We start from the raw sequence: 13,672 nt of genomic DNA, 5'->3' as shown, positions 1-13,672 counted from the left end.
CAGCTCCCTCCCACTGGCGCAGGTCCCGTCCCTATCCTTTTGTCTCTGTTTATTCTTTTTTTTCTTTTTTTGTGGTACGCGGGCCTCTCACTGTTGTGGCCTCTCCCGCTGCGCTGCAGACGCGCAGGCTCAGCGGCCGTGGCTCACGGGCCTATTCTTTTTTCTTTTGCCCTACCCAGGTACGTGGGGAGTTTCTTGCCTTTTGGGAGGTCTGAGGTCTTCTATCAGCGTTCAGTAGGTGTTCTGTAGGAGTTGTTCCACGTGTGGATGCATTTCTGGTGTATCTGTGGGGAGGAAGGTGATCTCCGCGTCTTACTCTTCCGCCATCTTCCGATAGTCTTTATTTCTAAACAGAAGAGTTTCCTAATGGTGGAGTTTGTTGTGCTAACCATTGTAACTTTTAGTTTAACAAGTCTTAGGAGAATCACGGATTTTAAAGACAAAGAAAACTTCCCAGGTTTATGCAGCCCCTAACGAACGCCGGTGGTGATATCCAGAGTTTTATGATGGCCTTAGTTTTACTAGTGCTATGGGAGACAAGGTCGTCGGCCCGCAGAGGGGAGAGGTGAGATTTGGAGTTTGATGGGAGAGGTGGAGGGGAGACGTGAGATTTGGAGTTTGATGGGAGAGGTGGAAATCCTGAATATTTACAGAGTGAAATGGTAGCAGAAGCTGGCAAAGCGTATAGAATGACCCATGCAAGTAAAGGAGCTTGGCCCAGGCTGCAGACCATGGATTTGTGGTGGCTCCGGTCTGCATACTTGTTGCATTTTTCTCTACCAGCAACTCAGCAAACTAAAATTAGGCAGAGGAAAGTCAAATGGTCAAACCTTCCCCTGGGTTTGGGTTTGCAGGCAAGGTGAGACAAGGAGCTAGATAACTGGGGACATTGGTGAGAGATTGATTGAAATGAACAACAGTTGGGTCCAGGCTTGAGGGTGAAATAAGTGAAACCAAAGAGTTTCTGGTAGTTTGAGAGAGGATGTAATGGTCCAGGGACTGGGGGGTTCAACTATTATTATAGAATAAGTATGGTTTAAGAAAGCAACAACTTCATACCCATTACTATGGTTATTATTTATATTTTTATGGCAGTTCCTCAAAAAGTTAAACATAGATTTATATATCCAGCAATTCCAAAACAACGAGCAGGGACTCAAACAGATACTTGTTACACCAGTGTTCATAGCAGCGTTATTCACAATAGTCAAAAGGTGGAAACAACTCAAATGTCCATCAACAGATGAATGGATAAACAAAATACATACAATGCCATGTTATTACACCTTAAAAAGGAAGGAAATTCTGATCCATGCTCTAAAGTGGATGAAACCTAAAGACATTATGCTAAGGGAAATAAGCCAGAAATAAAAGGACAAATGTGGGATTCCACCTATATGAGGTACCTAGAATAGGCAGATTTATAGCTACAGAAAGAAGAATACAGTGGGAAATGGGGACTCATTGTTTAATGGGTACAGAGTTTATGTTTGGGATAATGAAAAGTTCTGAAAATGGATAGTGGTGATGATTGCACAACAGTGTGAATGTGCTTAATGCCACTGAATTCTACACTTAAGTATGGTTAAAATGGTAAATTTTAAGCTTCATGAATTTACCACACACACAGAAAAGAGCAGAAGGTGGTGATCAGAGTGGGACATTTGGAGCTGAGGACTGCAGGATTTCAACAGTAGTTTAGGCTATGGCAAGAGCTTGGTTGTAGCCATGGGCATGGATGACTAAGTGGAATGGAGGTTAAAGATCTCTGGCTTTGGAAGGGCGTTCAGTCTAGGAGCTTGGATGAGTTGGGTATTGACTTGCAGCCTCTACCGCCCTCCTGACCAGCCAAGCCCCTTCGTCCTATATCCCTGCTTACCTTCCGATACCCCAAATCTCCCAGAAGCCAAGGATCCAAAGATATTCTCAGTATCCCCCTTCCCCTTCTCCTTTCCACTTCCTCCAGCCTAAGACTCTCCCACTCCACCCCACAACATGGGGGTGGGGGCTATGCTACTCTCCGGGGGCAAACAACTCTCGGTATAGGACATGTAATAATTCAAACATTTGTTTTCTAATTATTCACAATCTCATCAGTTTATCACAACTGTGTTTTAACATTTTGATGTGTTTGCTTCCATTCTTTTCCTTCTGTGTCTGGTTTTTACCATAGTTGTAATAATACCTTTACGTCTACTTTTTCTCTTTATTATAACATAAACATTTTTCTGTATTGTCAAATAGGCCTCATAGAATGTAATGTATTCCTAGTGTGCCCTGATACCCAGGACTAAAACCACAAGGAACTGAATAGTGCTAAAAAACCTTGTAGGGAGGAGGGTAAGAGTGCGGACCAGACAATGGGGGTAGAGTGGGGAGGAGCACGAGAAGACTTTTAGCTGTAAGTCATGGGGAGGACACGTGGGGGCACAAAGATTCAGATCTGGGTCCCCTTTTTTGTTTTTTAATTATCAGATGATAATTAACATTCTGTTTATCGTCCACAAAAACTGTTGATGTGAAAAGGATGCGACTCTGGAAAACTTAGCAAGAAAAGATAAAAATAATCAAAATATAGTTTTGCTCTTAAAAAGCAAAACTGAATATAATTATGTAGACTAGCTGCAGTACAGTAACAGTTATGCTTATCCCTACAATCTGGGTCAGATTAACTTGGTTAAGAGTTATGTTTGATTGTACCAGCAAGTCTTATTCACAGTTAGTGATTCTAGTAATACAGATACCACTGCATCAATCAGCAGACATTTATATCTCCCCCACCATGTAGTGCAAGCTGTTATGTAGCATGACTACTTCCAAGTTAAAAAAAATTAAAGACAATATCTATGGCAGGCTTAGACCAAGAAGTTTTAGAAGAGAGTTGAATGACTTAGAAGTCAACAAAAATTGTAAGACATATTCTGTGAGCAAAATAGTTCCTTGATAGTACAGAATTAATGGGCTCTCTAGGTTCCAGAGGAGTCCTTTTATTTCTAAATATTCAAAAGAATAGACAGAAACTTCTTTGGAATTTATAACATCGCAAGGGGCCTGTGGGAGATTTTCATATTATTAAATTGCAAACTTCAGAACTGGGCAGACAGAAAGCTGATTTTTTTTAACGCATATATTTCATGTCATTTCTTATTTTAGAAGATATAATACAACTCTTCAAAGCTTTAATATTTTTTGTATTGCTAGCTATTTCATGTAAGTGCTCATTATAAATGGATAACATAACCATTAATTAATAGAAAAACTAAACTATACTTTGTAGAGAGTCTAACTCTACATATGAGATTTCTTGCGTGCGCAGTAGTATACTTACACGTGTGTATACATACACATATGCTTATCTCTTTTATCAAGGGAAAAGTTCAATTAGAAGACTTACTTCACCATCTTGAGAAAGAAGGGATTGAACTCCTTGCCTTTACAGAAGAACAACTCTACTTTGTCTGGTGCTTGTTACAGCAAAGACAGGCTGAGGACTGCTACCAGAAATCTAGAAGAGCTGTCAGGGAAGCACATGGAAGAAATTAAAGAAGTAAGAACTAATATCATAAAGTTTTGAGATAGCTGTGGTTTTGGGACTTCCCTGGTGGTCCAATGGTTAAGACCCCATGTTTCCAGTGCAGGGGGTACGGGTTCCATCCCTGGTCAGGGAAGTTCCGCATGCTGCGCAGCGCAGCCAAAAAGAAAAGAAAAAAGATGGCTCTGGTTTTGTTCATTGTCCTTCATTATATTAACATAGTAAAAACCAGCATTTGAATATCAGTGTATAATTTGCAAAGCACCCACATGTACACTTTTCTTTTAATGAAATATGTCAACAAGCTGTATTGGTTTCCAATAGAGTACATGTACAGGACATTGCCCAGAGATGACTAGTTGACTATCCAAATAGGTCTGCTCAACGTGCTTTCATTATCTTGGTAAATTCATCCTTGTATCAATAACCAACCCTCTAGCTGACTGTCCTCCTAGTAGGCTTAGAAACCTGATTAGTCAGTGTACTGTGAGTGGATCTGCTTCTCAAAGGTGACCTTGTGTTGACCAAACTCACAGAGAAGTTTGTAGAAAAATAGATACTAGCTTTTTAGTTGACAGTGAGAAATATAACTGCCAAAGGAACCAGACACATGTATCCTGTGACTGATGCCTTTTTTCCCTACAGGCACACTACATAGGAAGCCAGATTTTAATCAAATGTCTACTTGCTGAACAAATGATTCTAATTTTTTAGAGCACTAGCTAAGATAGCCAGATTTACACCATAAAGCTATTCATACCTGCGCTTATTTCTGGACCTGTTATATCCTAGAACCAGGGTACCTAGCCCTTAGATGAGCAGATAATGGCACGTTTTGACTCTTTAATCACTCTTTTTGATGTGTCCAGTATTGATCAACCTACTTTCTTATATATAAGCTACTTTCTTTAAATGAGTTAATAAAATTTTCTCAGGTTGCTTGCAGATCACTATGTTGTGTTTTGACAGCTCAGCTCAGCTAACTTGTTGATTTTTAAATTTAACTCTTAGAGGGCAGTTTGATTTCCAAACTCTTAAAGAAGAGTACAGCTCCTTTAGAACAAAAGCAGGATAGCATAGTAGACCATGAACTTTAACATTAGGCAGTTGGGGGTGAAAAATTGCCTTTGGCACTGACTCTCTGTGTAACCTTGGGCAAGTTACTCAACTTCTTTGAGCTTGAAATTTCTCTTCCGTAAGTTGGAGATGATAACAGCTCCTTCAAAAGGGTTTGTGAGGTTTACACATATTAACGTGTAGAAAACATTTCACATATGTACTTGGCACCCAGCAAGTATTCAATAAATTATAACTGTTATTATTAGAAATAGGTAGTATTGTTCCTGCCATTTTAAAGAGGAGGAAACTGAAGCATACCAGGGAGTGATAAAGTTGGACTGCAGTTCTGTGTTCCTTCTACTATATCATTCAGCTTTTTGTTCATATTCTGAGCAGTTGTCCCCGAAAAAGGCTTCAACACGGTTCAGCAAAATGCAGTTATTTTGGTAGTCTCCTTCTAAGCAATTTGGCACAGTAAGAGCTCAGGCTCTGGCTCTGGCCCACCTCAGTGTGAAGTCCGGCTCCCCGCTTTCCGCTTTGCTTGACAACACAAGTCCGTCAGCCTCTCTCAACCGCCCTCACCTATGAAGTGGGAGATAACAGTGTCACAGGGTTGTGGTGAAAACTCAATATTTGATGTCCTTAACATAGTACCTGGAGCATATAGTTAGCTTTCAGTCTATTATTATTAGCCACATAAAAGTGCTTTTTGTGAAGCTGTCATATTAATCAGAAACTATTTTTAAAGAATTCCCAATAGTTTATTTTAATACGAGCTCCTATTAGCATTTAAGACATCTTAATCATGAGTTTTGCTTAAGATATAAAATACTGTGTAGATACTTCTCTGTTCCTGAGTATCATGACCATATTTCCTAAACCATAGATAAGGAGACTTGATTTGAAACCTGATTTGTTAATGGAAAAAAATATCAGCGATTGTGACTGTCCCAGAAATTTGTGGTGATGTGTCATCCTATCTATGGGAAACAGTGTCTGATAACATATGACAGCTGGAAGGAAGTTTAGGGAGAGAGACCCACACTTAAGCCAAGTTGAATTTTCTGTTTATTTCTTAGATTATAAACATTGATAGTATGGTGATCTCTTAATGGCTCTTTCACTTCATAGACTTGTAAGAAAATGTATGCTTTTCTTCTTAGGTAGAAAATTATGCAAACCGTGTCTGTAACTTGCCAGAGGAAAAGGAAGCATTTTCTCATGGTTACGAAAAGGAAAGCAAGCAGCCTAGACATGAGTTTAAAGGGCTCCAACTCAAACCGGGTAATTTTTCCTTTTGTAAACATGTAAATTTTAATTTTTTCCCTAATTCTAATAATTAGCATGAGACAATTACAGAAAATTTGGGAAATGTGTAAAAGTAGAAGGAAGGAAAAAAAATTACTACAAGTCCTCCACCTCAAGAAAAGTACTTGTAGGGCTTCTCTGGTGGGGCAGTGTTTAAGAATCTGCCTGCCAATGCAGGGGACACGGGTTCGAGCCCTGGTCTAGAAAGATCCCACATGCCACGGAGCAACTAAGCCTGTGTGCCACAGCTACTGAGCCTGCGCTCTAGAGCACGCGAGCCACAATTTCTGAAGCTCACGTGCCTATAGTCCGTGCTTTGCAACCAGAGAAGCCCCCACAATGAGAAGCCCGTGCACCACAAGGAAGAATAGCCCCCCGCTCTCGGCAACTAGAGAAAGCCTGCGCGCAACAACGAAGACCCAACACAGCCAAAAATAAATAAATAAATAAATTTATAAAAAAGAAAGAAAAGTACTTGTAATGTTTTAGGTGTATTTTCTGCCTGTCTTTTTAAAGTATGCATTCTGAAATATTCTCAAATGTGTGTGAGACATTACAGAGTGGTGATTTTCTTTAATGTCGATTACAGCACTTACCACACTATGTCCTAACTACCTGTGTCAGCGCTTCTGGGGCAGAGATCTCATTCTAGTCTTACTGGTTTCCGTGTTTTTGACAGCACCGGCCTCGTAAAGTACCTAGCATGTTAAGGGCTCAGGAAATGTTTATTAAGTGCTCCAAAGCTACAAGGGAAGATACAGATAGGACCCCTTTAGAATACTGTATTTGTTTAACTCCATAAATTAGATATTATTATGATATATGGTCAGTGATTATTTACATTTGCCACACATTTATGATTTTCTTTGCTCAGCATTTTTCCTTGCATCTCAGATATCCCATTTGGGATCATTGTCCTTTTTTCATTTTAGAACTTCCTTTCATAATGGTCTGTTGATGGAAGGTTTTTCTATATTTTGAATCTCAGGTGCAGAGAAAATTGAGCTAATCACAGGACATAATTCATATGTACTACACTCGGGTTTCATTTTTTTCCCCTTTTTTGTTATCCATTGGATAATTGAGTTTTCTTCTTCTGGCTCAAAAGCTTGCATTCTAGTTTTGTTCATATGGTGGTTGCATTTTAAGAGTTTTAAAAATTTCTTCTGACATTTTTAGTTGTTCTCGGCAGCAGGGCTGTTCAGGGCTCTAATCTGCCATACTGTAAGAAGCAGAAGCTACTCTATGCCCTGCTCCTAACGTAAATTAGCTCACGAAGGATTGGGAAGTAGGGGAGTGATGTCACTATAATGTGGAAGTTCACATGTAATTTTCCCCGGCATGTTAATGATTTGGGCTGCCAGCAAGCCTTGGAGTTTATACATAAAGCCCGTTCATCCCATGTTCCTCTTCTGGGCTGTTTGGCCACATGTTTTGTCTTGGAAGTGCTTATTGCAAAGATATTACTAATCTTTAGCGTTTTGCCTTTGTTTCCAACTCTGCAGACTCAGCTCCTTCATTAGCTCACCTTTACAGTAAACCTGATTTTTTAAAAGAATACAGAGTCCTATATTTGCTATAGTATTCCTCTATTTTTTAGGAATTTGACACATCTGTTTAAATCTACCAGTATAATATTAGGATTGTCAGTGTTTTTTATAGCACTCTAGCTACACAATGACAAAGGTTTTGAGTGCTCTATGCCAACCTTTTTTCCATAAACCTCATTATTTTTAGAGAGCAGTTTTGTGAAATACAAGTTTACTTGTTTGTTTTAGGAACACATACCTCAGTCACATCAGAAATGCTTCTGTAATTAAAGGATGTCTTTTGAAGGTGGAGCTAACATGATTTGGTAATGGATTTCATGTTGGTGGGAGAAAAGGAGAGAAATCACTGGTGACCCAAAGCTTTTTGGCCTGAGCAGTTGAAATATTGGAGTTCCTAACTACTCAGATGGGGGATACCATGGGAGGTCCTATTTGGGGAACACCGTAAAGAGTTTGCTTTTGGACATCTACATTGGATGTGAATATTAGACATCCAAGTGGAAAGGTCAAGTAGGCAATTTTGTATATGTTTTGAACGCAATGTGAACTAGAGATGTAAATTTGGGGGTCATCAGCATATAGCAAATATTTAAAGCCTTAGGACTGTAGGAGATAACCTAGGGAGTAAAAAGAAGAAGATTCAGAGCTGGGCCCTAGGTCATTCCAGTGTTTAGAGGTTGGAAAGGTAAGAAATCAGCAAAGGAGTCTGAGAAGGAGTGGCATGAAAGGTAGGAGGAAACCTAGCAGAGTGTGGTGTCCCATAAGAGAAATGATGGAAGTGTTTTAAGAAAAGGAAGGGAACAATTGGGTCAAATACCATTGATAGGCTATGTGGAGTGAGGACTGGTAATTGACCATTGGGTTTGGTCACATGGGGGTCATTGTGACTTTGAGGAGAGCTGTTTCTGTGGAGTGGTGGATATGAAAGCCAGTGGAGTGAATTCAGGAAAGAATGGTAGGAGAGGGGGAGGGGACATGGCTGTGGTTGATCCTTTCTTTTTTTTTTTTTTTTTGATCCTTTCTTGAAGTTGTGCTGCAAAGAGAAATGTAGAAATGGTGGAGGATTGGAGGGCGTTATGAGTTTGAAGAAAAACTTTTGTTGTTTTCATCACTGTTGTTTCTAATGGGAGATGTTATACCATGTCTCTAAGATGATTAGTTGGGAAGAAAGCTGCATGAGGCAATAGAGATCAGAGTCAACTGCAGGCGTTTTATCTTTGGGAGGAGAGGGAATGGGATCCAGTGTACAAGGTGGGGAGGGGGGCGGGGGTGGTGCTGGCCTTAGGAGCCAAGGGTAGTTTGTTACATCTCACAAGAGGGAAGAGTGCGGGGGAGCTGGCAGATTTGGTAGGGGAGCTTGTGGAAGCTCTCTTCAGAGTGCTTCTCTTTTCTCGGTGAAATAAGAAGTAGGGTATTCGGGCTTCCCCGGTGGTGCAGTGGTCGAGAGTCCGCCTGCCGATGCAGGGGACACGGGTTTGTGCCCCGGTCCAGGAAGATCCTACATGCTGCGGAGCGGCTGGGCGCGTGAGCCATGGCCGCTGAGCCTGCGCGTCCGGAGGCTGTGCTCCGCAACGGGAGAGGCCACAACAGTGAGAGGCCCGCGTACCAAAAAAAAAAAAAAAAAAAAGTAGGGTATTCAGGTGAGAGTGAGGATGGGGAAGGAGGTATTAGAGATATGATGAGGGAGAGGGATGAAACAAGCAGGGGAATGTAGGAGGATTGCTGGGCAGCAGTAAGGGCTCACCTGAGGTTAGTAGTCACGAGTTTGAAATGAAACCTCTCAGCACTACCTGTGCAGTTTTCTGTAGCCCCATCCAGCTTCTGGAGTGTGCTGGTGAAGAGCTGGATTTAAACAGGTTGGAGTTTTGTCACCAAGTATAATGGAAGGAAAGAGGGGCAAGAGAGTTGTGAATGTTTTCAAGGGAGTGATTGTAATGATGGACTATAGAATCTAAGCTGGGTAAGTGAGAACAGGAATGGGATAAGGAACACTGAAAAGTGTTTAAAGTCAATGGATGATACTTTCCAGTATGGTCAAAAATTATTGAAATTGAGCTGCTAGTACATAAGAAGGGATGAATGGAGGATAAGATGTTAGAAATTGAAGCTAGGGAGAAGTTACAGAAACTATAGAGGCTAATGACCAGGTCTAGGGAATTACTGTGGAGTAGGTGGCTGAGTGGGGTAGAGGACTAGATCTTTGGAAGTTAGCTGGTAAAGGAACTGAAAAGCCAGGGGACTGGAATAATCATCTACCTGAATATTGAAATCATCGAGAATGTTGGCAGGATTAGTTGAGTGACTGTGGACAAGTTTCTTGGTTTCTTGGTGCCTGAGCCCTCATTTCTTAAAAGGGAAAATCATGGTTCCTACCTCACTGGGTTGTTGTAAAGATTAAATAAGATAGATTTATCTCAAATGCTTAGTACAATACCTGCCACATAGTAAGCACTCACTAAAACAACAATACACTTTAAAGTTATGCAAGAACAAATTTTAAACTTCTGCAAGTGGTAAGAATATCTACGGCTTTTGAGAACCTTTTCCCACTACTTTTTAGTTATTTGCCTGCATTTCTTTTAACAATTGTGTTTCTGGTGTTTCTTCCTAACAGAAGTGCAAATAAAGGAGGTCGAAATATTGTATCAAGAAGGCTTGTCTGAAATAGCTCTGAGCAGCCCTAGTGAACAGATTGCACACTTACTCATGGAAAGAAGTACACTCTTGAGGAAACTGGAACGAGGGGATCCCAAACCAGAATCACAAAGATGTCTGAGCAGTAACCTACAGAAAGAATTTCCCCAGGTATTCAAAATTAACTGGGTAATTGAGTAAGAGACAGGCAAGTTGAAAACTGCATTTGTTCATTTAACCATTCATACATTAAACTATCAGGAAGCCAGTTTTGATAGCGCTTAAGAATATAGGCTTTGGGCTTCCCTGGTGGCGCAGTGGTTGAGAGTCCGTCTGCCGATGCAGGGGACGTGGGTTCGTGCCCCGGTCCGGGAAGATCCCACATGCCGTGGAGCGGCTGGGCGTGTGAGCCATGGCCGCTAAGCCTGCGCATCCGGAGCCTGTGCTGTGCAACAGGAGAGGCCACAACAGTGAGAGGGCCGCGTACCGCAAAAAAAAAAAAAAAAAAAAAAGTATAGGCTTTGGGTTTAAATGGACCTCCTCTACCACCTGTCAGCAGTATGTCCTTGAACAAGTTGCTTAACTTCTGTGAGCCTCAGTTTCTATAAAATCTGGGAGCAACTGAACTACTCCACAAGGTGATCATGAAAATGAAATAATATACGTAAAGCTCTAGAATAGTACCTCACATGTCAGTTAGCTTTATTGTTATGATTTATTGAGAACTTACCATGTGCCAGGCTTTGTGCTAGTGGATGTAGGAACAAAGTCAAATAAAAGTAATTTGGACTTGCAAGGAACTTACAAGCTAATGAAGGAAAGAAAGAAACCAGTGGTTATAATTCAGTGTGGAAAGCTCTGTGATAAAGTGAAAACTCAGGGGTGGGGCTGAGTCAGTATGGGTGGAAAAGGCTTCCAGCAGAGGTAATGTTGAGTACCATTTTGAAAGCTGAGTGTTAGCTGGATGAAGAAGACGGGAAAGACATTTCTGGCAGAGGAAATAATGTATAATACATACTGGTTCATGTGAGTCAATGCTGAGAAATGTGCCTGGAGATATTTTCAGAAACCACTTCATGGTGAGACTCATATACTAAGCTAGAGAGTTTGGAATCAGTACCCAGCAGTGTTCCTGGAGCATACTGGAGGCATAAAAATATTTTGAATGTACAAATGACTAACTGTTATAGTTGGTCTGGAGAGTCACTAAATGATTTTAAGAGGAGAGTAACATGATCTGATTTGTGTTTTAGAAAAATCACTGTGGTCACAGTAGAGGGGTGGATTGGATAGGGACCAGATTGGAAGCCGGGATTTCAGGGGATGTTAACAAATAATTAATTAAAGAATGAGAACCAAAAACAAGGCTCAGAGTGTAATACAGAAGGGAAGAAGGAGTTATGAAGGAGATGGAATCTATAAAACAAATTGGACACTGTGGAGGTGAAGTCTGGGATGACCCTAAGGCTATCTACCCAGTCACTACTAAGTCATAGTTTTACCACTAATGGACAGAAAGAATTAAAACAGATATACTACAAAGGGTTTTTGTTATTATACAATGTAATTCATAAAATGTGTCACATTCCCAGTTATATTTTGTTTAAGCTAATGTTGTAATTTACCTGAGCATAAAGTAATCAGTAGAGTCACTTTTTTGTAGAAATTGACAAGCCGATTCAAAAATTGATAAGGAAATGCAAAGGAACTAGAATAGCCAAAACAACTTTGAAAAAGAAGAACTAGTTGGAAGATACACACTTCCTGCTTTCAAGACTTACCACAAAACTGCAGTAATCAAGAAAGTGCAGTATTGGTGTAAAGGCAGATATATAGATCAATGGAACAGAATAAGGAGTCTAGAAATAGACCCACACCTACATGGTAAATTGATTTTCAACACAGGTGCCAAGGTAATTTAATGGGGAAAAGATACACTTTTCAACAAACAATGCTGGCACAATTGGATAGACATATGCAAAAAAACAAAAACAAAACCCTCAACTCTATTGAGGTTCCCTTCCCCACTGGTAAAGGAGGGAGTCCCTACTCTAAACACTATGAGATAGCCAAATACATGACACCCAACCTTGAACAGAGATGTGATTGATAGTTTATTAGTCAGATAGACTCACAGCCCAGGGAGGACACTGCCTGTCATGCAGGGCCACAGGGGTTGTACTCAGGAATGGAGTGAACCCATAGGGGCCATGGGAGACAGACGTTATAGTACCAATAGGATGAGGTGCCCCCTAGTTCTCATGGGAGGATATGACTGGCTTGTTTAAAAAATTCCATGGGTTGGCAGTGAAACGGCAGCCATTAGGCTGAGGACTGGATAAAATATAGCTGTTCTGGCTGATAAGGGCACTAGCTGGGTGGAGAATCTTTCCCGTTGGATGGGGGCATATCTGGCAAAAGCAAGGGAATTCATGCGAGGCTTTTGGTGCACTGTGAGTTACAAGGGTGCCAAGGTAGCACATGAAAGTTCAGACCTTACAACACATTTATCCTATATCAAATACAAAAATTAACTCAAAATGGTTCATAGATCATGTAGGAGATAAAATTTACAGAAGAAAATCTTAGTGACCTTGGGTTTGGCAGGATTTTTGTAAGACAGGAAAAGAAAAAACATTGGACTTCATAAAAGTTCAGAACATTTGCTCTTCAAAAGACAAAAATGAAAGAGCAAGCCACAGAAGGGAGATAATTTTTTAAAAAATATATCCAACAAAAGCTTTGTATCTAAATAAAAAAATAAATCTTATAACGCAACAGTAATAACACATACAACCCAACTAAAAACTGGTCAAAAGACTTAAAAAGTGACTGCACTGAAGGACATATACAAATGGTAAATAAACACATGAAAAGATGCTTAACTTCATTTATTATTAGGAAAACACAGAAATTACAATGAAGTAATTTATTATGAGGTAACTATTAATGTATCCATGAATGGCTAAAATTTAAGACTAACCATATCGAGTGTTGGTGACAATGTGGAGCAACTGGAATTCCCTTATCCTACTGATGGGAATATAAAATGATACAACCACTTGTGGAAACTAGTCTAGCATTGCCTTAAAAAGTCAAACACATACTTATCACATAACCCTGCCATTCCACTCCTAGGAATATACCCAAGAGAAATGAAAGAATGTGCCCACATAAGGACATACATGTTACAGCAACTTTAATTGTAGTAGCCCTAAACTAGAGTCAACTCAAATGTTCATCAAAAGGTAAATGTATAGATCCATAGAATGGAATATTACTTGGTAATAAAAAAGGATAAATATACAACAAAACAGATAAATTTCAAAATAATAATCTAAGTGAAATAAGCCAGACCAAAAAGAGTACATAGTCTATGATTCCATTTGTATAAAATAGTAGAAAATGCAAACTAATATATAGTAACAGAAACAGATCAGTGGTTGCCTGGGGACAGTGTTAGGGGAGGAATGAGTTATAAGGAAGTGTAGGAAACTTTTAAGGGTGATGAATATTTTCATTATCTTTATTGTGGTATTGGTTTCATGGATGGATACATGTAAAAAAATATGTACACTGTAAATATGTG

The 13,672-nt window shown here is 40.0% G+C and overlaps 1 protein-coding gene across 1 annotated transcript in view; it reads left to right on the top strand.

Moving 5' to 3' along the window:
• CCDC30 (coiled-coil domain containing 30) overlaps positions 1–13,672 on the top strand; it is a gene marked incomplete at its 3' end in the record, with an annotated part of 171,630 nt that overhangs the window by 12,179 nt on the left and 145,779 nt on the right. The window contains exons 3-5 of the mRNA XM_082833927.1: positions 3,370–3,547; positions 5,755–5,875; positions 10,064–10,254. Coding sequence (XP_082690053.1) covers positions 3,530–3,547; positions 5,755–5,875; positions 10,064–10,254 — 330 coding nt within the window. The 5' untranslated portion in view covers positions 3,370–3,529. The remainder of the gene's footprint in view (positions 1–3,369; positions 3,548–5,754; positions 5,876–10,063; positions 10,255–13,672) is intronic.

Source organism: Leucopleurus acutus (genome assembly GCF_964270905.1).
Source record: "Leucopleurus acutus genome assembly, chromosome: 2".
Taxonomy (NCBI): Eukaryota; Metazoa; Chordata; class Mammalia; order Artiodactyla; family Delphinidae; genus Leucopleurus; species Leucopleurus acutus.
This window is presented reverse-complemented; position numbering and strand designations above follow the sequence as displayed.